Below are 27,208 nucleotides of genomic sequence, written 5' to 3' on the forward strand. Positions count from 1 at the left end.
TGGCAGCTCCACAAGAGCAGACTAACTCAGAGCAGACAGAACTGTAGAAAAATCTAAGGCCATATTGTCCCTTTTTCCCCATGGACTCAACAAGTGAAGTCCAGAACATTCCAGTCCTCCATCCCCTCTTCTTCCACTTCTCTGGCCACTGTGCTTCTGGATAGTCCTGAGGAACAGCCATCCCAGTTCTCGTGCTAGATGATGTCCAGAGATATGGAGCAAAACAGTGGACTACATATTATGTCTAAGACACCCAGAACTGATCTGCTCCCAACGCCTCTTTATTTGGAGTTGTTGGGTTACTGATCCTACCCTAATCAATAATTGTACTCCACCCTAGGATGTGACCTGGTGATAGTATATTGGATTATTCCTTACTTGGTATTCTGCTCCCACCCTAGGGTGGGACCTGATTCTTGTCAAAAATAAAACCAAGGGTCTGAGGAAGGCTCGGGCTCATTCTTTGGTCTTTTTCCACTGAGCTGTACTCCATTTTAGGAGCAAAAAGCTTTTGTGGTTTGAATTCTTTGCTTGAGCATTGGATTTCCTGAACCCATTCTTGAAGCTTTTTATTGTGTGAATTATTTCCTGTGGATCTCTGGAATTGTTGCCCTTGTCCTAATAAGACAGGAGAATGCCTTTCCTGTCTGGGAGCTCAGTGGGAATCAAACCTCAACCAATCTCCTAGAGAATATGACTCTTCATGGAGTGTCCCTGGGCTGGACAAGTGCAGATTGTCCTAAGGGCTCCCAGGTGCCTATTGGAATCTCCTCCTTACATCTTGAGCAGTCCATCTCAGAATCCCAAATGAGGTTGACCAGCTTGATCACCATGCTCAGGCCTTGCCCACTATGGGCATCTGAGCCTACACTCTTGCATAGGCTCTTCACAAAGCATCCTACCAGGCAGGATGATTACCAGGGGCAGGGAAGCAAGGATTCAGCATTATAGTTCCTGATGTAGTGCCACAGTAGTCCATGAACTCAAACTTAGTGCTGGTGTATGACCCCATGCCTGATAGAAAGTCCCATAACCATGGTGTGGTGGCCTGTCCTGGGGACGGCCAAGGTGGCCTAACCAGAAGGTCTTTGAGTTTCCATGAGCAGAAGAGTGAATGGTGTTGGTTCTCCTTCCTGCTAGTGGAGAGCCTCAGAAACAGCCTGGGGATGGACCCCAGAGACCCATGGGGCAGTATGCATGAAGCAGAAAGGGAAAGTGGGGTAGGAACTTGGCAGGGGGCACTCAGCTTGCTCATGATTCCAACTGGTGTATTTGAGCTCAGGACCCACCTGAGTGACCTTAGTCCCAAGTTCCCTGGTGGGCATATATGGTGTTCAGGGCTTCTCCTACTGCCCCCAACTTATGTCTGTCTCTCCCACTTCTACCACAGATCCTGGCGCCCCTGTGAAATTGCCTTGCCTGCCAGTGAAACTGTCGCCTCCGCTACCTCCAAAGAAAGTCATGATCTGTATGCCTGTTGGGGGGCCAGAACTCACCCTGGCATCCTACGCAGCCCAGAAGAGTGGCCAGCAGAGCCACCACCACACAGTCCTGCCCTCCCAGATCCAGCACCAGCTGCAGTATGGTAGCCTCGGTCCGCACCACCCCTCCGCCACCGGCTCTCTCCCCATGCACCCCTCCAGCTGCAGGATGATCGATGAGCTGAACAAAACGCTGGTCATGACCATGCAGAGGCTGGAAAGGTAATGTATGGGGTACTGGGGGTGTTGCCAGAATGGAGGGGAGCAATGGAGAAGGGTACTCAGAGAAAGATTTGGAATTTGATCAAGGTTAGGTTTAACCATTGCAAAAGAAAGATTTGTAAATAAAGTCAGAATAAAAGCTAAATGATTGGGGGAGCAGAAAAGAAGGGCATAATATTATTGGGCCAGAGAAAGTTCAGTGAGTAAGGTACTTACCTTGTGTGTGGCCAACCTGGGTTTGATCCAAAGCACCACATATGGTGTATGCCAGGAGTGATCCCTGAGCACAGAGCTAAGAGTAAGTCCTGAGTATCACCAGGCATGGCCTCCCCCCCATAAAAACAAAAGTAAAAGATAATGTTGCCCATTGACAAAATGTGGGACAATCTCATATTGCAAAAGAAAATGATGCACATATTTGAGTATATGTATGCATCTATAGAAACAAATTCAGGATCCTAAGAGTGAATTATTCATTATGCTTCTTTAAAGCAAATTTCTCTGAACCTTTACATCTTTCAAAGCACAATCATCTGACTATTAAGTGATTACCTGAGGGGCAGAGACCTAGGGAGCACATCTTATAAATGTTTTTTCATGTATTTCATATCTTTATGGTATTAAAAAAAAAGCAACCTGGAGATTTGCCTTGCACACTGCCAACCTGGGTTCGATCTCCAGTCTCTCATATGGTCCCGCAAGCCTATCTGAAGTAATTTCTGAGTTCAGAACCAAGGGAGTAACCCCTGAGCACTGCTGGCTATGCCCCCCCCAAAAAAAGCAACCTGAAAGTACAATAAGTCAAGATAGCAGGGGTGAGGGGGATGTAAAGGGGAGGCAAGGCTAGAGACATGTCCTTTCATTCTCATTGCTCAAAGGGATATAGTGTCTTTGAGCCATAATTATCTTCAGGATACATCCTCTTTCACTCATCAGCATCTGCCTCCCCAGCATTGCCAGTAGATCTACTAAGAGGACCAAAGGACAGGCCCATAGGCTCTCAACCAGCCTGTGTGGGCTCTTGTGTGTCCGTGTGTGTGCATGCAAGCATGCAAACTCAGCCCTACTTGCCTGGTCTCAACACACCTTCAAGGCATCTCCTTGACCTAGTTGCCTCATATGACAAGTATATGATCTGGGGCCTAAGGGACTGAAGACTTGGCTAGCATGTGTAGGACCCTGGCTCCATTCCTGGCACCATATGGCTCTCTCACCAATCTTTTCAGCATCACTGGATGCTGTCCAAGAGGGTGGCCCAGGCCATGCCCAACCCCACAGGGCCCAGGCAGCACCATGTTGTCAGACCTTTACATTGAACTGCCAGCTCAGTTGACTAAAAATCACCAAAAGTGACTCTCTGAGTTTCCTGAGCATGGCATGGGACACCCCCAAAAACTTTTAAAAAAGAAAAATAGTGTACTCACCTGATCTGAAGGTGGCAAAGCTGTTCTCCTAGACACCTGCAATAGGATCATATTTTGGTGATGTGGAGGCCACATCTGGTGTTACTCAGTGCTTTCTCCATGATATACACACAGGGATCATTTCTCGAGGGCACAGGGGCCATTTGGAGTCCTGGAGAAATCTACCTAGCTCTTGCAAAGCAAGAGCCTTCCCAACTGCACTAATTCTCTAGTTCCTCAGTTGTATTTCTGACACCCCCAACACTAGAAATCCTTTTCTCTTCATAGTCTAGTAATCTATGTTTGGAAGTTGAGTAATTTCCAGGAACCTTGTGATCACTACAAATTTGGAATTGACAGTTCACATTTCTGTCTACTCTTGCTGCAAAAAGAAAGTGTGGTTGGCCCCTGACATCCTTTTTAACAACTGTTAGTGTTAATGAAAACAATAACAACTTAAATTTGGGATGATTCTTCTTAGTCTTTGCCATACCTTTTCTTAAATATCATTATATACCTCACACTACCTGGGGAGCTCAAGTCATAGAGAAGCTAAGGAAAGTCCAATGAGTTCCCCAGTGTCAACAACTAAACAACCTCCATGACTATGGTCCATCTGCCACCATGTCCTTACAGCAGTGATGATCAGTGGCCCTTCTTAGAGCAATTTGATAGAATAATACATATCTGTGAAGTCAGCAATGCAGAGGGTTTCCTTTTCTATACATTCAGATGAGACTTAGGAAAGTTTCATTTGGTGAAAAATTAAAAATTAAAATGCAGGGACCTGAGATATTATCCAGTGTGGAAATTGCTTGTCTTGCAAACATCTGACCTGGTTTCAATCTCTAGAACTGCATTTGACAGCCTGAGCCTCATCAAGAGTGATCCTTGGGCACAGAGCCAGGAAGGAATCCTGAGCACTGCCAAGTATGGCCCCAAACCAAAACAAACTAACAAAAATAAATAAACAATAAAATCAAACTATAGGCCATAGAGATTTCTCAAGGTCTGGAGGACGTAATTTATATGAAGAACTCTGGGTTTGATCCCTGTGACCTCGTCTGGGCACCATCAGGAACAACCTCAGAGCACTAAAGCAGAAAAAGTGATCATTACTTTGAGGTAAAGTCCCAAAACCCCAAGTAAAATTTAAATATATAGATAAACAAAACTGTCCATTTCTTCTATACTTAGGAAAACATTATACGAAGGCTAAATATTGACCAACCCTTCAAGCCTGGATCTGCCATAGACTCAGAACTCTTTTTTTCTCAGGGCACTTCCTTCCCCAGAACAGAGAAGACAGGCTTATTTCCTACCCTCATCCACTGTTCTCTGCCCTGTTCTTTGTTGTTGTTGCTGTTTTGTTTTCTGCTGTTGGGATGTCATGCTTGGCTACAATACCCTTAACACCAGCAGAGGAGATGGGAATTGAACTAGGTCTTGTGAGGACAATGTCAGGGGTCAAGTTTGCTGCCTCATGCAAGCAATGTGGGCGCTTTACCCCCAAGCCACATCCCTGGTAAGTTGTATTTATTGCTTTTAGTCTTTATGAGACTTTAATTGCCTGAACAAGATACCCAAGAGAGCATACTGGGAAGTTCTTGCTAAATAGGTTTGAAATTATATATTTTCTAGACTTCCACTGGAAGCACTAACCAACAGATCCCATTCAGTTCCTCACTTCAAACCCCCTGCAAGAGTTGTAGAACATATCACTGGAATTCAGATCAATGGGGTCCTACTCTAGCTGCTCTGACCTTGTGTTCTTGTCATTTGTTTGAGGACTTCCTAGTAGTCATTGGGGCCACACCTGACTGGCATCTTAGGGGTCACTTTTCACAATGCCAGAGATCAAACCTGGGGCACCCATATACTCCACATGAACTCCAACCCTTTGAACTATCTCCCCTACCCTGAGCCAGGCTCTTTATTAAAATTAATCACAAACAACAATTGCAGGAAACAGCAACTATTGGGCTATGGAGTGGGTAATATGATCTTGCTGGCTGAACTAACTCAATTTCCTGTGCTACATGTACTCACACCCTCCTACAAGCCCAAACCCTCATTATTTTGTCTGTACCCTTCCTTCTTCACTACCCCCAGGGTTGTTTGGATAGACCAGCCAGGATGTAGGGAATTAATGCATACATCACTCTGACAAGATTGTCCTCCAGAGGAAAAGAGGTCTTCTTTCCAAGCAAAGCTTGGACCAAGCAGGAGCTGCTCACTGGCTTTCAGGAGTCCTCAAAGGATCTGGGAGTAGAACAAGGTTATAGGCCATCTTGTGCTTCCTCGCAGGCATAGAGACTGTCTTGCAGTTGATGTTCTTTCTGCTACCCATAAGCTCTCCCTGTTGCCCACCAATATGATTTCTTTCTCTTTCTAACACCAAGTTTCATTAAAAAATAATTTTCCTATTCACCTGAAATTTTCAATGACCCCCAAAGATTCTAGAGAGGAATAGAGCATGGCCAAACACTTAGGCATGTCACCCTCCAAGCTTTAGAAATCTTCTGAAGGGCATCAGTTTGGAGCTGAAGTCTAACTGGGGGGCACTGTAGGAAATGTAGTGTTCAGATGAGGAATTAGCATTATCACTTGACTCTGGACCATTAGTCAAAATAAATAGTTATCATTGGAAGGGACCTTGACTGACTTTTTAGCAACTGCCTGGTCCCTGACTGTAGAATTAAATAATTAACTATGTAATTAAATAATTAGCGATGGTGCTGGATGGAGAAGGATGGAGGCCTTTATTCTTAGGCCATGGCCACGTGGCTTCATCCCCCACCAACCGGTGGGTCTAGGGTCCAGGAAAGCGACGGGTATTGAACTCACTCACAGGCAGGCTTCAGGAAGCATCAACTTTATTCATGCCCTATCCACCACATGTGTGGCCTATATCGTAACCTTTTAAGCATTCAGCCATTCTTAGCTAGCCCTGCATTTTAACTCCTTTCAGCCATCTTCCCTTTGACCTCCATGCTGGCAAAAGACCAAAATGCCTAATCCCCTGGGTCAAAGGCTTTATATAACCTTCCAAAACCACTCCCCGGAATGGGAGAGGTCTTGCAAGTAATATTGGGTTCCCAAGACCCCTCCCAGAAATGGGCGGGCCTCAGGTAGATACACCTAAATCCAGGGTGGAGTTACACCTGACAATTATCTTCTAGTCTCACAAGAATAAGAGTTTCTGGGTCAGAAAGATAGCATAGCAGTAGGGCATTTGCCTTACATGCAGTTGATCCAGGACTGACAGTGGTTCGAATCCCGGCATCCCATATGGTACCCAGTGCCTGCCAGGAATGACTTCTGAGTGCAGAGTCAGGAGTAACCCCTGAGCACCGCTGAGTGTGACCAAAAAAAAAGAACAAGAGTTTCTCTGGTTCCCAGGAGAGCAGCCCCATTGCCAAGAAGTCCTGGTTATTACCAAGTTCTCTCATGTTTTTGTTTCCTACTTCCCTCATCTAATTTTTAACTTGCTTTTCCTGGGATAGGGACAACCATTTATTTCTAGGGAACTTTCTTGATTCTCCGCTTTCTGTCCCAGTTTCCTCCAAGTTAACTCCAGATCTGTTCTGATTGATTGGAGGATCTTTATCTTTATCCAAACCAAGTCTATCTGATGATACTAATCCAGTTTAGAATTCATCACAACAATCATTCACCAGATTGGTGGAGGAGGAGGGCAGAAAAAGAGACTTAGAGACTAGTGGGGAAAAAACTAAAAAGTGTTGGAATCTGTGTTGATTCTAAATCTTGGGACTGCACTGGGGAGTGTTGGCTTCACTGCTGCCCCAACCTTGTGACTCAGGGTTCATCCACTGGCTTCTAGTCATGATTTGCACTTTTTTTTAACTTTTTTTTATTGTGGGCAAAGTGAATTACAAATCTTTCACAGTAATATTTAAGGCACATAGCAATAATGAATGAGGGGCATTCCCACCACCAGTGTTGTCCTCCCTCCACCCCTATTCCCACCATGCATACCACTTTCCTCCCCTCTAACACCTGTAATTCTAGTGCAACTGTTCCCCCTATGTACAGCTTGATGTAGATTGGGTATCATTTCTGTTATCATTGACTTTGGATTTTGTATGCAATTCTGATCATTTTTTATTTCCACCAAATGGCCATACGACTATCTGGTCTTGGTTCCATCCTTTTAACTTCAAATTCTACTCCATCTACTAGAACTAATAATATTAGCACTTTGCGGGGTCAGAGAGATTGTACAGAGAATAGGGCACTTTCTTTGTATGCAGCTGACCTGTGTTTAATTCCCAATATCACCTATGGTGCCCTAAGCCCTGCCAGGAATTATCCTAGAGTGTAGAACCAGGAGTATGTCCTGAGCACCACTGACTATGACTTCCCAAATAAATAAACAAAACCAACATTTTAGTGTTGTTTGTGAAGAACAAATGATTTAATGGACCAAGATCAATCTTAATGCATGTCATCTGGCCAATATCAATAATAAATGTTGAAAGAATTTACATGGCATCCAAAGTACCACTAACATTTTGTTGCCAATAAATTCCATCTGATTTCGTTGGAGATTATTTGTGTTTGTGTCAGTTCTGGGTTCACAGTCTTCATTTCTTTTCTTGCATTGATGGTTCGTTTCCTTCTGATGGTTGAGTTAAGGGACTGAACTCAGTGCCCCTGAGTATAGAAAGTACATGCAATCGCCACTGAGCTGAATCAAGTCCTGTTCATGTCTGTGCTGGAATGACCCCTGGGATGGCTTGAAAATCCCCTTTCACAGCAGCACAGTAGGGACTGCCACCCTGTCTCAGTTCCTCAATAGTGACTCAGGATAGTTGCTAATGAGGGATCCATCTATTGTATTTTCCTTCACCCAGTAAAAGGAATGGCTCCACCCAGAATCTAAGATGGACTTTGAGGGAGATATAACTGAACATCCTCGCTCACAGCTGGCTCTGTCATATCACCAAACCCAGTGCTCAAAAGAGAACTGGTGGGAATATGAAGATCTGCCCCCAGGGAGACAGTGTGACACTGTCCAGGGCTTCTAGCCCAGCTGCAAATACTCTAGGCCCAAGCCAAAGCCTCTCCTAACCAAGACCATTAGCAAATATGCATGGAGCTACAATAGGTGAGACAGAGCTCAGCACTGCTCTCCCCTACCTTCTCCATATGTTTCATCTCCTTAACCCACAGTATCCTGACTTGTTCCTATGCTGGATGTGACATGGTCCAACATGTCCCACTCAGCTGCCTCTGGAGGAGGCTCATCCTGAGACAGCCCTTCATGGTTCTCTGCAGTATTTGAACTTGACAATAGCACACTGAGGAAGAGAGCCAAAGTCTCTGAGTTTTAGTTTTTATAAAACAGTGAGATGGAGTAGTATCTATAGCTTCATATGTTTTAATGCTTTGAATCTTTGATGTCTGCCCAATTATTCTAGTCTCCAACCCAAGCTTGACAGAGACACATGAAACAGCTCTGCGTGTTTCAGTCAGAGTGCTAATTAAATGATTAAGTGGGGAATAAATAAACGTTATGCAACTTTAATTTTTAATATCTGCATTATGCTTGTGATTCAGTTGGCTTCACTGAATTCCAACTTCAGTTCTTCATCAGCCTTTGTATTTCTTATCATCCTTCCATGGATGGGTTCAGTGTTCTCTTGCCCTAATGGAGTAATAAAGGTGGGATCCACAGCCTTGTGGACCGAATGGAATTCTAGGAAGATTCTTCTAAAATGCACTTTTTTTGTGTATGTGGTTTTTGGGTCACACCTGGCAGTGCTCAGGGGTTACTCCTGGCTCAGAAATTGCTCCTGGCAGGCATGGGGGACCATATGGGATGTCGGGATTTGAACTGATGACCTTCTGCATGAAAGGCAAATGCTTTACCTCCATGCTATCTCTCCGGCCCCTAAAATGCACTTTCAATGAGTCTTTGCCTTCTCAGTGAAAGGGAGCTGTGTATCTTCAATTTCTTGTGCCAATAAATCTTTTTATCTTTGTTTTTTTGTTGTGATTTGTTAGTTTGGGGGCCAACCCCTCTGTGTCAGGGCTTACTCCTGGCTCTGAGTTCAGGACCTAAATGTCCTAATTAATTGTTATATAAATCCAGCCCCTCATGCCATAAATCTTGAGGTCTTTGTTGGCACCTTTCTTTCCCATAGTCCCTTTGTGTAGTGAATCCTGAGAGGCTTCTGTTGAGGATACAACCAACCTATGTGAGGGACAGAACCAGGGTTAACCACATGTAGGTTGGAAGTGGGTTGGTTAGATAGCATCAGGAACACAGCCTTTCCCCACTGGTATGCCATATCCCCTGATTTGCTGGGGTCACTCCCACTGGATCTCCTGACCCTTCAGTTTCTCCTGAACCTGAGGGTCAGAGAGATGCTATGTAATGAATGAGGCCTTGACTGCTCATTTGTGGGGATGCCAGTCTGTGTGATGGACTCAATTTTCTTATAGTTCTGGGGTTTACAAGATCCATATCAGGGTGTCGCTGGTCTGGCCTCTCTCCCTGTCTCTCCTGGGTCCATGAGTGACTATCTCATTTCCTCCTGCATGTCTGTGTCCTCTTCTTCTGCTCAACATATTTTCCCCAACTTTTCTTTGAAGGACAACCTTCATATCCATTCACTTTCTGAAGTCTTGTCATTGAGAGTCTAAACACATGAGTTTGAGGGGACACAGTTCAGCCATAATAAAGACTGTGCCCAGAAGCCTTGAAGCCAGCCAGGTCACCTCCTTGGTCTTCTCAGCTATTCTCAACCTTACTGGCTGTCATCTTCTGTAGCCTTCTTTCATCCTCACTACGTGATGATGTTCCCCTGACAAAAAGCCTTTGTCATCCTGAGAGACCAGGAAGATGATTCTCCCCACACAATCTCATGTAAAACCCTTTTCTCTACTCAAATGTCACCTCTGCCTGAAGTCTTCTCTGATCTGCTATTTAAAATTGCAACTAGATGTAACTTATCACACCAAATTATGATTGTTAATGTAGTTGGGACCCTGTTACCTAAACTACAATGAAATGTTGCTGTTTATGAAAATGCTTTGAGAAATAGGATAGATTTTCCTCTTCTGGGATATTAGATGTACTTTGCATTAAAACAGATAATCCAGACCACCAATGGTTCAATAGACCCATAAAGGTTTTCAAAACCATCTTGAACTTTTAGCAAAACTTCCTGAGCATTGCACATCAAGTCCCACATAAATTAAAACACTTATTTTTTTAAAAAAAATAATAATGTTGATAAATTTAGGTATATACTTAATTTTGTTTGCTTCTGTTATCACCCTGCTTATATTTATCTATAAGTGAGGGATTCAATTACTACTCTCAAGAATATTGAAAAAGAAAAAAATTTCAATAGTGAACAGAAGAAATTGAAATTATTAGCCCCTGAAATCTCTTCAAGTTCCAAAATTCTGTTATGACATAATTATTTTTAGACCTTCCAGAGAGCATAACTCATTTGTAATCCTAGTATAAGTATATTTTATGGTGACAATTGTTTTTATTTTCTATGGTGTCCAGGGCCACAGAGAATTTCTAAGGAGTAAGTCTTAGTCCTGAACTAGATAAGCTAAGCTTCTTTTAGTCTTAACAATATCACATCATTATTGCCTTAGCTCAGTTAGTGTTTCTACCTGAAAGTTGAACTCTTTCCTAATAAAAAGAAGATATGTTTTGTGTCCCAACACAGTGGAGCTCTAAGTATTGTTTGCTTGTGAAGTCGCATTTCTTTTAATTTGATATTTCTTCCTTGTATTTGTAATGGCGTGCCTTTTTAAATAAAAGGCACCTCCAGGAAAAGATTTTCTCTCTGGTTAGATATTCGATGCCAGCCTTTTGAGGCATTAGGTCAGTTCTTTGACTTTTTTTTTAAGCCAGTCAAATTGAGCAGTGGTGGGGGGGGGGGTTACATACCAATTTTTGTGATACTGATGTTAATATGTTCTGATAAACCACTGCCATCGGACCAGCCAGTTCTTTGACTTTAAAACCAATATTTATTGTTGCTGCATGGTTGCATATAAAATTTGTTTTGCAGCTGATCCATTTAAGAAGATCCATTTAAATGGATCCATTTAAGGGGCATAATGAATGATATTTCAGTGTGGTAATGTCATAAAGATCAGGTCCTATTCTCTCCTGAAAGAATACCAAGGAAACTGATGAAAGACAAATTAAAATGAAAGTGTACAGACCATTAACATCTTTTCAAGACTTAAAAGGACTTGATAAAGAAATATATTTTCAGGAGAGAAAGCCTGCTCTATGTAGTCTATAGAAATCTTACCGATGTTGGGGCCGGGAAGGTGGCGCTAGAGTTAAGGTGTCTGCCTTGCAAGCGCTAGCGTAGGATGGACCGTGGTTCGATTCCCCGGCGTCCCATATGGTCCCCCCAAGCCAGGGACGATTTCTGAGTGCATAGCCAGGAGTAACCTGAGCGTCAAATGGATGTGGCCCAAAAACCAAAAAAAAAAAAAAAAAAAAAAAAAAAAAAGAAATCTTACTGATGTCTAATTCACAAAGTACTTTGACTTCTTGAAGACCATTTTTCAGGGGGAAAAAAATTCAGATCAAAATATGTAAACACTCAAGGACATGTTTAAATAAATTCATAGATGTTATTAATTCATAATGTTTGAATAAATTCAGAGATGTTTGAATAAATTCATGGGTGTTATTCATAATGATGATTATGGCTTTTGAAAACTTTCCAGAATTCAAGTATAGTCCTTGTTAAAATAGCAACTACCAATATAGAGTTTTACAAAACACTTGACACTGGCATTATCCTCTACTCTTGTACCTGCTTTTGAGTGGGCAAATAGCTTTCTGTGATTAACTAGTGGAAATAAAAGATGTAAATCTAGTGAAGAGCTCAGCTGGGAACCAAGTACAGGTCTCTTAATTTCATTTTCTGCCCACTGGACCACATATTTCCAGCCAAGCCTGATCTAGAACCTTCATTAATGTCTAAAAAATAAACTTGTAGCTTCACCATGACTGTTCTATGTCTCCATCCAAAGTGGAGAATGCAAGCCAGATTCTATATAGCTCTGTGGCTTTATCAGTTCCCTCTCAACTTCAGACAGTACTTCATAAATGGAAAATACTGACCCCTAAAAGGTCAGAGAAAGTGCTGTGAATGAATTCATTTGAATTCATCACTGCTGCAGGAAAATGAGGAGCTCAACCCCCTTTCCCTACCCAGACTTCGCCCCAAGTCTATAGATAGAAGGGCATAGTTCCTGGTTAATGAAAGTCCAATAGCAAACAAAAGCTTTAATATTGAATTTCTTGTCTTAGAAGGCTAATCCCAAACCAGGATAAAACTCACAGCGTGTGCCTGATTTCTTAAAATGAAACTGATTAACTGTTTTCTTGGATTTCAGTGGTTATTTCTGTCATTTTTCAGCCTCAGGCACTGCAATTTGTAACATAATTTCTCACACATTTTTTTTTTGGTCTTCCAGAAGAAAACAGATGACTGTTCTCTCTCCCCTCTGAAAACTTCATAATTTGTGCAAGCTAAATTACAAAAGCTCCTCCTGTTGAAGTTGAATTGCATTTTTGGTGTTGTATTTGTAGATCGTATGTTTCCTCTGTCCTTGGAGATTGGTTTTCTTTCTCTTTTAATTTTAGTAGCTGTTGCCTTTAAAATCCGATGCCAGAAAGCAACATTTCATCACTAAACAATATTTATTTAGAAAGATGGTAAAATCGGGGCCAGAGAGATAGCATGGAGGCAAGGCGTTCGTTCGCCTTGTGTGCAGAAGGTCGGTGGTTTGAATCCCAGCATCCCATATGGTCCCCTGAGCCTGCCAGGAGCGAATTCTGAGCATAGAGCCAAGAGTGACCTCTGAGGGCCCGGAGAGATAGCACAGCGGCGTTTGCCTTGCAAGCACCTGATCCAGGACCAAAGGTGGTTGGTTCGAATCCCGGTGTCCCATATGGTCCCCCGTGCCTGCCAGGAGCTATTTCTGAGCAGACAGCCAGGAGTAACCCCTGAGTACCGCCGGGTGTGACCCAAAAACCAAAAAAAAAAAAAAGAGAGACCTCTGAGCACTGCTGGATGTGACCTAAAAACCGAAAAAAAAAAAAAAAAAAAAAAGAGGGTTAAATGTGTCCTTTTAAGCAAATAGTTAAAACAACCATTTTAACTATTTGAAATACTCTGCCTGACAGGCATATCACAAGTGTTTGGAAACCTGTGGGTCTTTATGTTCTGCCTGACACTGTTGATAAAGGAGACAAAGTGGTAATTGTTGAAAGGGGCTGGGATTGTGGCATATGTCTTGGCATTCATTTCTTCATGAATGATTAAAAATAAACTGTGTTCTTTCCCTGGTAATAAGCATGAATGGTACAGCACTCTCTTAATGTTAAAGTCTAGGGGTTCCTTAAAAAAATAAGATCATTTAAATTAAATGAATACATTAAACTAAAGAAAGCAAGCTCTGAGGAGTGCCCTTGTGTTAGCATTCTATGTCTTCTACTCAGGGTAGTAGAGAAGAAAGTCGGATTTTCTAAAATGGTGACTCGATAAATGTTATTCTTGTTGGAGATGGGACTAAGAGCAAAGAATAAAACTCTCATCTCATGACATGCCAACAGGTCATAAGAAGAGAGTTTAAATTCATGTTTTTTGCCCTTTCTTTTAATCAATGTAGGGCTGCCATTCTCCTCTTGATTTTTTTTTTGAGTCTTTCTATTTTTAACATGTCTCTGAAGTAGCAGAATTTCTGTTTGAGCTACACTTCAGTTGGTTCTTCTCTGTCACTTCAGTTTTTTTCGTGAAGAAAGATATTCAGGCAATTTTATCCTCCAGAGAGGTGCAAGGACAAAGCAAGCTTACTGTCCAATGGAGGGGACACATGATATTCCATCAATATGTCCTGAGCTGGAGGTGAAAATTCAAAGAAAAATAAAGCAGGATAGTGGGAGGAGATATATGGTGTCCATGCCTTTTTGTTCTCCAGGAAATACATCATTCATGAGAACACACAAAACCCATTGTGGTTCCAGTTTATTGGCAACACTCCATGATCCAATGCAAATGACCAGCTTGATAGAATTCACTTGTATCCTACCATCTCTGAACACCTTCTCATCCCTTCTCACACTAATCCTATTATACTGCTCAAGTTCAAGAATTCAGACTGGCCTCTGTGTCTATAATTGCCTCTAACCTTAGGGCTCTTCATAATAAAATTCATAATGAAAGAGCAATTGGGTTCTGTGTAGATCTGCTAGCCTTGGTTTTTATTATACAGATAATTATTATGCTCCATGAATTTTTTTTACATTTATGGTGCAAATTGCAGATTGTAATTACCATGTACATATCCAAGAAAATAAGAGGCTTGGTGGATTCTCTGGGAGAAAGCAATCTAGTAAATAGAAAGGACACCAGTGCCAAGTTTTCATCCTACCATGAATACCACTAAGTGATTATTTCATTAGTTTTTCTTAGAGACCTAGTATTTTCAAACATAAAAACAAGATAGGACTACCTTTGTGGAGTCTGAAAATTTTTTGTTAAGTTTACATAAAATGGAGCCTGAGAGATAGCATGAAGGTAAAGTATTTTCCTTGTATGCAGAAGGTTGGTAGTTTGAATCCCGGCATCCCATATTGTCCCCTGAACCTGTCAGGAGTGACTTCTGAGCATAGAGCCAGGAGTAACCCCTGAACACAGCTGAGTGTGACCCAAACCAAAAAAAAAAAAAGTTTACATAAAATGATGAGCGTTTTTACAAAGCATCATTAGAAGATTCACCAAGGGTCATATATGTTAACTATTGTGTGTTTATAAAGGTGCCTTGCTCCTTTACCTGAGTCCTGCACCCCTGTTTGGTTTGATTCATGAAAAGGAGATATCCCCCAAATGATTCTGCCAGCTTCCATATTGGACATCTCATAGATTTCTTCCAGGTTGTACCTCGCTGACTCCTGATTCATCAGGAAAAGGGAATTATTTGGAGTTTCCAAGATGGGCCCAGGATTTCATCTTTGTCCCCTTTGAGAATAATTTAGGGCATTTGGTGTTCACTTAAAAGTATTATATAATGTCATATAAGTGGAAGCTTTTCTTTTCCAATTATCTCACTTTAAGACGTAACCTAACTCTGACAGTCTCCACTGTCACTAGTCTGACAGCCCTGAATGCAAGGTGGGAAAATGTAGTCACTTTCATTTCTCTGCTACATCTGGAAAGCATGAAAGCAAAAGCACCTGTCTTTCTTCATTCACTCTTGAGATCAATGCTCTCCAACTAGTAACCAGAAGGCATAGTATAAGGGGGCCATAGATAAGAATCAAGTTAATGGGAAGTCATGGCATAAGATGAGGGCCAACCAATTGTAGAGGGGCCATGGCAAAAAAAACAAGGTCTGAAGGGGAAAATAGATAGAAAAATGTTGAAAATGACAGTTCTCAAGGACTTTTTCCAAACTTTATTCTCTTTTCAGTGAATCACATACTTTGCTTACAAACAAGACTCCTCAAGTCCGGGGTTTTAGTGAACAGAGTGATTAGTGTGGCCTAATACGATTCCAGTAGACTTCAAATCTTAGATTTACTTTCTATCAGATCCAAAACCTTGCACAAAACTGGACTGAATATGCAGATAATGATTGGTTTGTGTCTTTGTGAGTCTCAGAGTCAATTGAGTTAGGAGGGGTGGAAAATGCTCAGACACATAATGATAGCACAATGTAACAGATGCTGTCTCTGAAGTGAGAACAGAGACTAGAAGAACTAAGAAATAACCAACTTCCATTGAAAAAGAAAGAAAGGGCTGCTAAGGAAAATAAACAAAACATGTCTGAGCACCCTCTGGAAGATAGCTTGATGCTTTGGGACAAATTCTGAGGAGATTGTTCTGAGGCTGAATAATGGCAGAAGGAGGAGGGGGGCGGGGAATTTGAATGGACTTGGGAAGTGACAGTTAGCTTGAAGTGATTGGAATTTTGGAGAGATGGTGACAAATAAGATCGAAAGGAATTGAGGGGAATTGAAGGTGAAGCACCCCATAGTCCATGCTAGACAGCCAAAAGTAGAGTTTCTTTAGTTGACAATGAGACCCCTCAAAAAAATTTTAACTTGGAAAGTTGTATAATCAGACTTCTTCATAAGCATAAACTGGGTGCTTATGGAAAGGATAGAAGGTTCTGGAAGAATAAAGTTCAGAACCATCGAAGGACTGTAGCTTCTGCTTAGGTGATGACATGGCAACATGAATAAGAGACCAAGTTCTAAGTGCTATTTCATGAATCAACAATGTATTGAATCTCTCTGGGGCTGGAGAGGAAGTTCAGTGGGTAAGGCACTTGATTTGCATACTGTCAACCCTGATGTGATTCTGAATACACCATATGGTGCCTTGAGCACCACCAGCTGTGACCCAAACAGAAAAAGAAGGAAGAGGAGGAGGAGAGAAAAGAAGAAGAAATGAAGATACTCTCCTTTGGGTGTGACATTGTCATGAGCCTCATTTTTCTTTCCTAAAATGGGATAACAATACAGCAAATCCTTAAATAGCATCATTTTATTCAAATAAAGATCAGATTCTTTTAACACTGATAAAAAAAAATAGATTTCTACTGTGGCTGCTATCCATATGGTAAATGCACATTTACCCTATGTCTGGTTTTCTCCAGGTAGTGTAATATCCTTCTACATCCCAAAATCTTCTATTGGAGACTCATTGATATGTCTTCAGAGTCTCTGTGTGACTGTGTGTGTGTGTGTGTGTGTGAGTGACTGTGTGTGTGTGTGTGTGTAAAGATGTCCTCTAGGGGATTATATTTTATCAAACACCCTGAGATGCCCAGATGTCTATTATCAATGTCCACTCAGCTTTGACCTTGAACTGTTGGAACATGAAAGAAGGCAGAAATACAAAATGTTCTTTAATCATATAAATATTGGCTGTCTTTTTTGAGAAGTTTGGTGATGTTTTTGTGAGCAGAAACATAGTGTAGAAACTTAATTCTTGCTCATATCAACAGCCTGTGGGGGGATTGCTTTAGTTTTACATTGTTTTACAAGAAGTGACGGCTTCTGAAGCTTTTAATGGCTGATGAGTGAGGATTCACCATAGTGCCTAACTAATGGGGTTGTTGTAAGGCTTAAATAAAACCACACATGTCCCCTGTGTGATTGTGTGCAGTGATCCTGAAATAGTGAAGGTGAAACTTTCTAGGAGGTTAGGACAAAGGACGTCAGATTACCCTGTAATCTAGTTCCTAGTCAGTCACCAGGGAGACAAGTAGGGAATATATCTCATGTACAAGGAAGCCTCTTTCCATTCGAAGCAAGCTTAATCTAACAAATTTTGACATGGATGATCTACCATAAGGTGTATTTGGTTTAGGGCTATATATACCTGAGGTACTCAGAAAACTGACCATCAAACCAAGCTAGACCATACATACGGCAAACAAACATCTTTAACTATTGGAATATTTCTCCAGCTTCTACCATAGGATCTTTTTTAGATGAGTCAGTTTTTTCTTGGGGAAGATGGCAGGTTCTAGAACACTTTTAATCATGTGAGTGTCATTTTGTAGATCATTGACCTGGACAACCAAACCAGAAAAATTTGCAACTCTCAAGTCAGGATGGAGCATTTAGATTCAAGGAATAGCTGCTCAGAAAACAGTCCCAGGGTTCACATAACTTACCAGTGGAACCCTAATATGAATCCAAGGGTGGGTTCAGCTCTGTCATACCAGCCCAAGACTCAGCAAGTCAGGAATATAGGAGGCAATATCTGGTAGCATCTTCAATTATTCAGCAAAAACTGCAAAGACTTGAAAGCCAATACAGCGACTGAATCATAAGTCAGACCTCAGGAAGCAGCAAAGATACTTGAAATGCTGCAAGTCATTAGTTCCCTGGGGGTGACGTGATCTTTCAGAAGTGCATGCAACACTGGAGGTGATTTGTTTTCTCATGCTACAAAAGCTGTTACACCTTAGTGGAGTAGGTGGGGAGTGGATTCAACACCCTACAGTGCTTAGAACAGCCCTAACACACAATTATTTAGTGCAATATTTCATCAAATCAAGGTAAAGGCAATCCTATCTGGACCCTCATTTACCAAAGTATAATTTATATAGCATTGGTGATATTTAAGACAAGCTATTTATAATTATTTATAGTCGCATACTTATACTGTTATAAACACATAATTAATGTATAGTCTTTGCTTACAAAGACATTATTGTTTGAAGATGAATAGTGTTTGCATTTTTTTTTATTTATTGCTTTGGGGGTTACTCTTGGTGGTGTTTCAGGGCGATTCCCAGGTTGACACTTCAGGTGGAATGTGGGTGATTACCGTGGATGATATTGCTTGGAGAATCATCTGATACCAAGGATTCAACCCCAGGCCTCCTGCATGCAAAATATGAGCTTCAGCCATCTGAGATGTTCCCTTCACTCCAAAGCTTACATGCTTGTTTGTTTGTTTGTTTGTTTGTTTGTTTGTTTGTTTGGGGGCCATACTTGGTGGTGCTCAGAGGTCACTCCTGGCTCTAAGCTAAGAAATTACTCTTGGCAAGCTCCAGGGACCATGTGAAATATCAGAAATTGAATAGAGGTTGGCAGCATGCAGACAAACACCTTACTACAGCTCTGACCCCCATAACTTTTTTTCAAGTGTAAATGAGCTTGAATAAAATGGCACGAGCACAAACATACAAATAAAATTAAGTGTGGATAATTAAAAATAAAAATAGAAAGAAAAATTGAATTTAGGCCAAAGATAAGAAACATCTTCAATAACTGGATAGTAAATATTTGAGACTATCACACCTATTCTTCTCTGCCACTTTGTCCTTTGTTACAAAAACAGTGACAAGTAGAGAAATGAATCCCTTCCACCTCCTGACCATTATCACCCAAGGTCTTTATACTCAAGATTTCCAGGTTGCCTTCCTCCCTTGGGTAGATTAGGGCACTTCCAGCTATGGTTCTCAAGTCCTTAAACATTTACAGATGAATATTTCTCCTCCAATTCATGTGTTTCCAGCCAATGAGGGTGGGTTTAATCAAAGTAAACCATCTCCCAAGTAACTCAGTTCAGTCTAAGGTTGAGATAAGAGCACAGAGAGTAGCTTCCAATTCCACCTGCTTCCTTGACTGCCTGTGTTTTTATGACACTATTGACTTCCCTTTCTGGGTTTTGGTTTCCTACTTAAAATGTTAGATAATGTGTCACCCACAGGATAATGTGTAAGAACCTGCCAGGCTGTTACAGGGAAGCACAGGAGATCTGTAGAGAATAGTGAGCCTCCTGGAATGAGCTTCACTCCCTCTTTCCTTTTCTGCTTCAGTTCACTTGTTTGATGAGTAGGCCCTTTCTGTCCTTGATAAATGTGGTAGCCAAGTGAGAACCACCCATAGGCCAGCAAACCACCCAGTATCTCCCTGAACATGAAACAATTCTTAACCACTAATACCCTGGGAATGATTAGTCAGTCACTAACCAATGTGCAGAACACCAGCAATTCCAAACCAGTTTTATTTAATTCCTCAAAAACAATCATAACTTTGTGTCAAAACACCTACTACCAGCACAATAAGACATGGTCCTCTCCTCCAGATGCCCTCAAATCTCTCAGGAACAGAGAGAAAGTATTGCCTGAGATAAGTATTAGATTGCTGGTGGAAATGTTGCACTGGTGAAGGGGGTTGATCTTTTTATGACTGAAACCCAACTACAATCATGTTTGTAATCACGGAGTTTAAATAAGATATTACTTAAAAAATAGAAATGAACAAAGTGAAGATGAAATGGGAGCATGTTTGAGGATGAGAATGTACAGAACCTGGTTGCAAGTAACTAGGGGGAAAGTTATTTGGGGAAAAAGTCGGAGAGAGAGAACAAGACAGGTTGAACAAAAAAGAGGTTAATTGCACTAAATATTGCTTTTCACACTGTTTAAAATTCTGCTTCAAGGAGATTGCTTCTCAATTTTAACAGTGAAAACTTTTATCTAGAGGAAATCTGTTTTCTGTTTACTTTGGTTTGGGTTTTTGTGGGGGAGAGGCACACTTGGCCACACTCAGGGGTTACTCCTGTTCTGCACTCAGAAATCACTCCTAGATGGCTCAAGGGACCATATGGGATGGCAGGGATCAAACATGGGTCTGCTGTTTGCAAGACAAATGCTCTACCTGCTGTGCTATTGCTCAGGCCTTTATCTAGAGAAAATATGTGACCAGTTCATTGTATAAAACCCATTTGGTTGGGTTTTTCCCCCTCCTGCAAATAGCCACTGGTCTTGGAAGCCAAAGGTAATATTAATTGCTGTGTGGGGAAAAGCAAGGACAGTATTGGGGAGAGAGACTCACCCCAGCCCAGCATTACTTTTCTGCCTCTTTCAATCCTACTCCCTTAAGACCCAATGTTGGGACCCACAATTGTGGATGCACCCACAATGCCCTCATCTCATAGATGAGGTAACTAAAAGGGGATGCAGTGACTCCCCAATGGTCTTCTTTCGGTCACCTATTATATCTGTCACCTAAAGGGCATCTATCATGCTGTGCCTCCTGCTTATGTTATCACATGTATTAAATTATGGAGAAATGGACTCTTCAAACCGTTAAGATCTAATAAGACACTGAACTTTTGTAAATAGGAAATTTCATCTTGCTTTACAATTGAAGGTTTCTTTTTTTTAAACTGATTTAGTTCATTGCTATGAACATCATAGCTCATAACATATTAACTAGATTTCCCATTTGTGTCACTGAAGAGTTATATGAAAAAATAGAGAGAGAAAAGCAGCCCATTGGAAACAATGGGAGGAAGAAAGTTAATTGAATTTAAATTAGACATGGCAATCACTGAGAGTTTAATTGAAAGTTTCAAAGGAGACCATCATGCATTCATGTCATGAGTGAGATTTTTCTTCTGGATAAAGTATTCTGATGTAAAATGTGCTGATATATAGTATCTAACCTCACACTCCATTTCCTTATAAATGTCAAACACTATGAGGTGGTAAATGCACTGAATTTCTCATATCTAGAAATTTCTTAAATGAAAGATATAAATTCTACTTCATTATTCTGAAAAGGAATGATAAAATTTAACTGTGCTTCTGGCTCCATTATTCTTCCAAAATCCACTTAAAGCTTGTCATAAAAAAAAATTCTAAATTGTCCTCGGAGCCTAGGCTAGACTCGATTAAGAAAAAGAACTACTTTATTTTCTTTAGTTTTGATGAGGCACATTTCTTAAGTTTTTTATAATGAACTTATATGATTTGGGGTATAAAGCAAAGAGTTTTTAATTTAAAAGCTATCTTTTTCTCTGAACTGGCTGAACTTAAGAGGAAAACCAAGAATTTCATCATCATTCCTTGGAAAATTGACCTATAAAAAGCAGATCAACATGCTTTCTAGCTCCTGAGGGCTTTATCTTGGAAAAAAAAATTATCCTCTAGGCCCATCTTGGCTTGCTATTGTCCCTGATTTTGGGTTTGGGACTGGGCTTCCAACCTCCAGGTCTGTCTTCATCTCCATCTCTGACTTGTTTGACCCCATCTCTCCCACACAGTACCTGCAGTCACACCAAGAGCTTTGAAAGCTAAAAAAAATCGCATACTGTCTCTTCCTGTGTTTTTAGCTTTGCTGTCAAATGAATCCTTCCATGCTTTCTGTGAGTTTTGTGTTGTAAATGAACCTTCCATTGAAGCCGCAGCAAGCACCTTAATTCCTATATTATCTCTCCAGCCACTTTGTTTTTATTAAATATTGTATTTTTTTTTATCTCTTGGTTTTTAAATGGAGGCTCCTGCCTTTTTCATAGAGCCTTGGGACAAGGATTACTTTAGTTTACCACATATTCCTGCAATTTTTTATTTGATAAAAATAAGAGGAAAGGAATAAAGAAAGGCTGGGAGTCAGGGGCCAAGTGGTCTTAGATGCATTGGAGGGGGAAATAAATAAGGACAGAACTAAATACCCAAGCCAAAGTCAACAATAATATAATCAAGGGAACTAAACTTTACCAATCAAAACTTAAAGGGGCCTGTTATACTGGCAAGTCAGAGGGCAAAGGGTGGTGGTATGAGATGCACTCTGGGTTCATTGGTGGAGAGAGGTCGACACTGGTGGTGGGAATGGCCTTAGCTCACTGTATATCTAAAATTCACTATGAAGGACTCTGTAGATTACAATGGTCTCAATAAAATAAAATTTAAATATATATATATATATCGTATTTTTAATTTTTTAATTTAAAAAATTTACAAATTTTAAATAATAAAATATTTTAAAATAGTGTAGTAAATACTTGAGACATACAATCTGCCATCAGAACTGTTTTGAAGTGTGCAGTTCACTGGGTATTCATTGGCATTTTCACCTACTGCCACAGAGATTAAGATTCTTATTTCCAGGTGGAAGCTCTGCTGTGCCAATGTGTTTATGTGTAAATCAGAAAGGGGACTTGAATCACCCAGTAGTCCCTGAGTCATTCGGGACTGAGTGCAGTTTTATGTTAACAGGTTCTGAAGCCATTAGTCAGCGTCCATGCCCCTCTTCTCTCCTTCTCTTTCACAGCTCCGAGCAGCGGGTCCCCTGCGCCACTTCATACCACAGCTCTGCTTTGCACTCGGGTGATGGGGTCACAAAGGCAGGATCTCTGGGCCTTCCAGAAATAAGACAAGTGCCAACGGTTGTGATTGAATGTGATGACAATAAAGAAAACGTGCCTCATGAGTCCGACTATGAAGACTCTTCTTGCCTCTACACAAGAGCAGAAGAAGAGGAGGAAGAGGATGAGGATGATGACAGCTCCTTGTATACCAGTGCGTGCTGCATGCCAGTGTGTGTGAGGGCATGAGGACATGTGTTCACCAGTGCATTCATGAGGGCATGTGTGTGTGAGGGTGTGAGAGCATGTGTGCATCAAGTGCTTATGCCCTTGAGGGCGTGCACATGTGTGGGAGAGCTTTGTTGCATGAATAAGTTTGCTCTACACTCTATGGTGGGGGCTTGGCTTTGTGCAAAGAGGACAGCCAATCGTTTGGGTTCTGATCCTGGGTCTGGTTACAGGTCAGAGGGCAGCTATGGGCCAAAGGTGAGCTGGAGTCTGAAGGACAGTCACTCTAGTGACTCTAGTGACACTTGTTTCTTCATCAGATAGAAGGGCAAGTGTCCTCAGCCATTCATTCAACTAAGCATTGAAACACCTCATAGATGGGTCTTTCTTTTACTGCTTTCTTTGAGACACAGCCCTCAAGCTTTTAAAAGTAAGGGGCTCCCACAAAATTGCAATTTCATTTAAAAATCCTCAGATACTAACGGTGAGTATGCAATATATTTTGTTCTTGTTTTTTTTTTTTTGGAAGCCACATCCCCAGTGGTAGTCCAGGACTCAAACTCAGAATTCTACATGCAAAGCATGCCTGCACCCCAGCCCCTTTACCCCATCCTGAATTTATTTCAAAGCATACTTCAAAACAAATTTAGGAAATCTGGCTTTAAATATCTTACCGAAGAATTAAAATGATGAAAACAAAGTTGATTTTTCTAGTCAAAAATGTTTTTAATTTTTAGTTAGGAGAATCTAGATTAAGTGATTCAATCAACTGTTTAATCAATGAATGTATGCACTTAAGCCTTTTACTGGATATAAGCTGAATCTAGCACATGCCAAGATTTTACTTATCCCAATGGCTGGAGCATGGGTTTTGCTGTTCCTTTGTATAGATGAGGGAGGCAAGTAGAGAGGTGACCAAAGGCATCTGAGAGCTCCCATCAGTCCCAAAGGGTTGAGTATGACTTCATTCCCTGCTTTACGGGCCTGGCTTCTGAAGCCACTGGAGGAAAGCAGAAGGCAAGAATGACACGATCAAGACTCCAGGACTTTCAGAGATAAAACCCTACATTTCTCCCATCTCTCCATCTTCTTTTTATGTGCCAGATATCAGAAAACTGGTTAGATACGGAAACTGACAAGATCCTGGGAAGGAGTAAAATAACTTACCCCCCAAAAAATGTTGAAAATGAAATGCCACAAGAGCAAGCCAGCTGCTAAATGACTGGAGGGGAACAGTGGCTTGCTTCCCTTTACCCCTTTTGCCCAGAGAGCTGAATGTCCTATACTGATGTCTCAGTTGTTGCACAGGTGACACTGGGACTAGAACCTTCTTTGTGATGGGATTGTCCTGTGTATTGTAGGATGCTGGTAGCAGCATCTCTGAATTCTTTCCACTTAATGCTAGAGCAACCTCCCCCACATCTAACCTTCCCACATCCTCCAAAACAACCAGTTTTGACAACCAAAAACCTCTCTAGGCTTTTATTATGTCTCCTAGGAAACAAAATCACCCCTGATTTGTTGAAGTACTGGTTTGTCCCAGCTGTGAGAAAGGCCTGCCCTGGGGGACCAAATCATCTCTGTCAGAAAAAGTGAAAACTGTCTCAGCCCATCACCATTTCTCTGACCTAACATTCACCCCCCAAACAGATTCTACTTTGTCTGCCCAATTTTATTTTTTTTCCATGGTCCCCCCAGCTCTGCTCTGGCCTCTGTCTTGTCAAAATGGAACACCCCTGTACCTCCACCCTGCTTGAGTAGTGACATCTCTCTTGCATGCACCCTCCTGGATCTGTAAAACTTTTCCCAGCCAGAAGCCTCTGTGCTGCCTCTTCTTCCCTCTTGCATCATAACCTGTTTATTCTACCCTCCTCTTTGTGCTTTCCAGAACCCTGAGGTTCCTGGAGAGTACATATCCAGTTCCAGCTATGTCTTCACCATATGCCAAGCTTGCTGCTAGGAATATGGAGCAGCCCGGTTGCAGGAACTGGAAGTTTTGGTTGTTCTTCCTGCACTTTCCCCTTGCAGCCATGGTAGGCCCCATGGAAGCCAGAATGTCTACCTGACTCACTTATTTCTCTCCTGCAGGCTCCCTGGCCATGAAGGTGTGCAGGAAGGACTCCTTGGCCATCAAACTCAGCAACAGACCCTCCAAGCGAGAGCTGGAAGAGAAGAACATCCTGCCGAGGCAGACAGATGAAGAGAGGCTGGAGCTGAGGCAGCAGATTGGTACCAAGCTCACCAGGTAAGACAGCAGAGATTGCAGTGTCTCTGATTTTAGGGGAAGAACTCAGAAGTGTGGCCTCCTAACTCTGTCTGGAGGAAGTTATTACAGGAAAATATAACATGGGAAACATTCCATTTCTTGGAATAGTATAATGTAGGCATGATACTGGCTTTGCGCATGTCCAACCTGGGTTCAATCCCCAGCATCATCTATGGTCATCTGAGCCCTGCCAGGAGTGATCTGAGCTCAGAGCCAGATTAAGTCCTGAGCACCACCCAGTGTGGCCCAACCAACAGACAAACACAACATTCCATTTCTTATCTATGGTTGCTTCTCTAGTTCTTTCCTCCATATGATCTGGGCTGGGGGGGAAGATCACCTGTAGAAAAAAAATCACTGCTGCCATCCAGTAGAATCCAGGTCCTCCATGCATAGGATCGATGGTTTGGTCATGTCCAGAGAAATCCAATGATCACACATGCAACTGCACTCTTGACCCTGGCAGCTAGAGATCAGTGGTTTCTGCAGTGCTCATGATTAAGTTGTGCTTCTTCCTGGATGTTGGCCCAGATGTAAAGATATAACAATATTTTACATTCATATGTTAGATCTGTGTGTAGTTGGACCAAAGAGGACCCCTGTAATCTAAGGCATGGGGATGAGATAAACTAATACCTGGGGAGCACTTATCAGTTGTCAGAATTTCTACTAGTCATTCTTACCTGGGCTAAACCATTTCAACTTTGAATGTCCCTATTGCTGCATCAAACCCTTTAGATGGTCTTGAATGGTGGTGGATGGTGATGGAGGCCTTCCTCCTCCAGCCCAGGACCATGTGTATATGCAACCCTCTCCAGCCAGTGCTCAGAAGCTTCAGGTAGAGGCGAGGAAATCATCCACAGACAGGTTCCAGGAAATATCAGCTTTATTCATGCCCTAGCCAACATGCGTGGCTTCTCTCATAACCTTTTATGCTGGATCCCTACTCAGCCCTGCATTGTACTTTGTCCCTCAGCCATCTCCTCTCCATCCATCTTCTTTGCTCAATCTCTCTCCAAAACTCCTCCTCCAAATCTCCTCTATCAATCCCTTCCTGACCTTCTGGCCAAACCTTTTGTAACCCCTCAGAGACCCCGCCCAGAAATGGGCAGGTCTTTCTTGTATGTAAGGTTACACAGGAAGAATGGGGGGAGGTAACACCTATAAGGGAGAATCTTGCATACTCATTTTATGATGGGAACACAGGAGATACTGGCATAATATCACACAGAGGGGATCCAGTGATGCTTGAAAGCTCTAGATCTGTTCACCTGACCCCTTACTCTACCACAGGCCCCAGTGTATTCAGCCATGTCCCATGACTTTCTGTCCTTCTCCTGGATTTTGGCAGCTTCTTGGTGCCTTTGGTTCCTGCATTAATAAAATGAAGGATTATAAGACTCATGTTGTAGCATCAGCCCAACAATATACACTCAGTAGCTGCTATTTCTGATTCTCAAGTGAAGGAAATGGTGCTCATAGAGCTTCTCAAGGCAGCCATGTTGTGCAGTGACATGTTGAAGTCTCCCTTCTTCCTGCTTAAATTTTCATTGCTGCCTCCATATTCACTTGATCCTTCTGGACAAAGCTGTATAATGGGATGTGTAGAATATTCTACAGGAAGCATGATTTGTTCTTGAATTATTCAGTTATTATCCCCCTCACCATCTACTGACGCTCCCCCCAGTTCCCAACCTACACACACTCATTGGATGTGTTAACTCAACCACACTTTGGTGGTTTCAATGTCTCTTACTAGCTCAATAGAATTAAGTCACTTTGGTTCTCACAACACCCTGAAAAGCCTATGCCCTAGTGCAAAGCTTGATTGTAGAACATTCTTTCTTGAACGTTTAAGAACCTGAAACCTCTGTCTATACAACCCCACCAAAAAAGTGAATCTTTTATACACCCACTCAGTGTCTCATACCTTATGTCTGACTCTGCAGCCTTGGAGGCAGCCCT

General features: G+C 41.8%; 1 protein-coding gene across 5 annotated transcripts in view; it reads left to right on the forward strand.

Moving 5' to 3' along the window:
• The window catches only part of PHACTR1 (phosphatase and actin regulator 1), a 554,139-nt gene that overhangs the window by 471,884 nt on the left and 55,047 nt on the right, over nt 1-27,208 (forward strand). For all 5 annotated transcript variants that reach the window (XM_049765251.1, XM_049765250.1, XM_049765247.1 and 2 more), the window contains 3 exons: nt 1,391-1,703; nt 22,716-22,963; nt 25,066-25,222. In XM_049765251.1, the coding sequence (XP_049621208.1) occupies nt 1,391-1,703; nt 22,716-22,963; nt 25,066-25,222 (718 nt within the window). The remainder of the gene's footprint in view (nt 1-1,390; nt 1,704-22,715; nt 22,964-25,065; nt 25,223-27,208) is intronic.

This window comes from Suncus etruscus, chromosome 18, assembly GCF_024139225.1.
Source record: "Suncus etruscus isolate mSunEtr1 chromosome 18, mSunEtr1.pri.cur, whole genome shotgun sequence".
NCBI classification, from domain to species: domain Eukaryota; kingdom Metazoa; phylum Chordata; class Mammalia; order Eulipotyphla; family Soricidae; genus Suncus; species Suncus etruscus.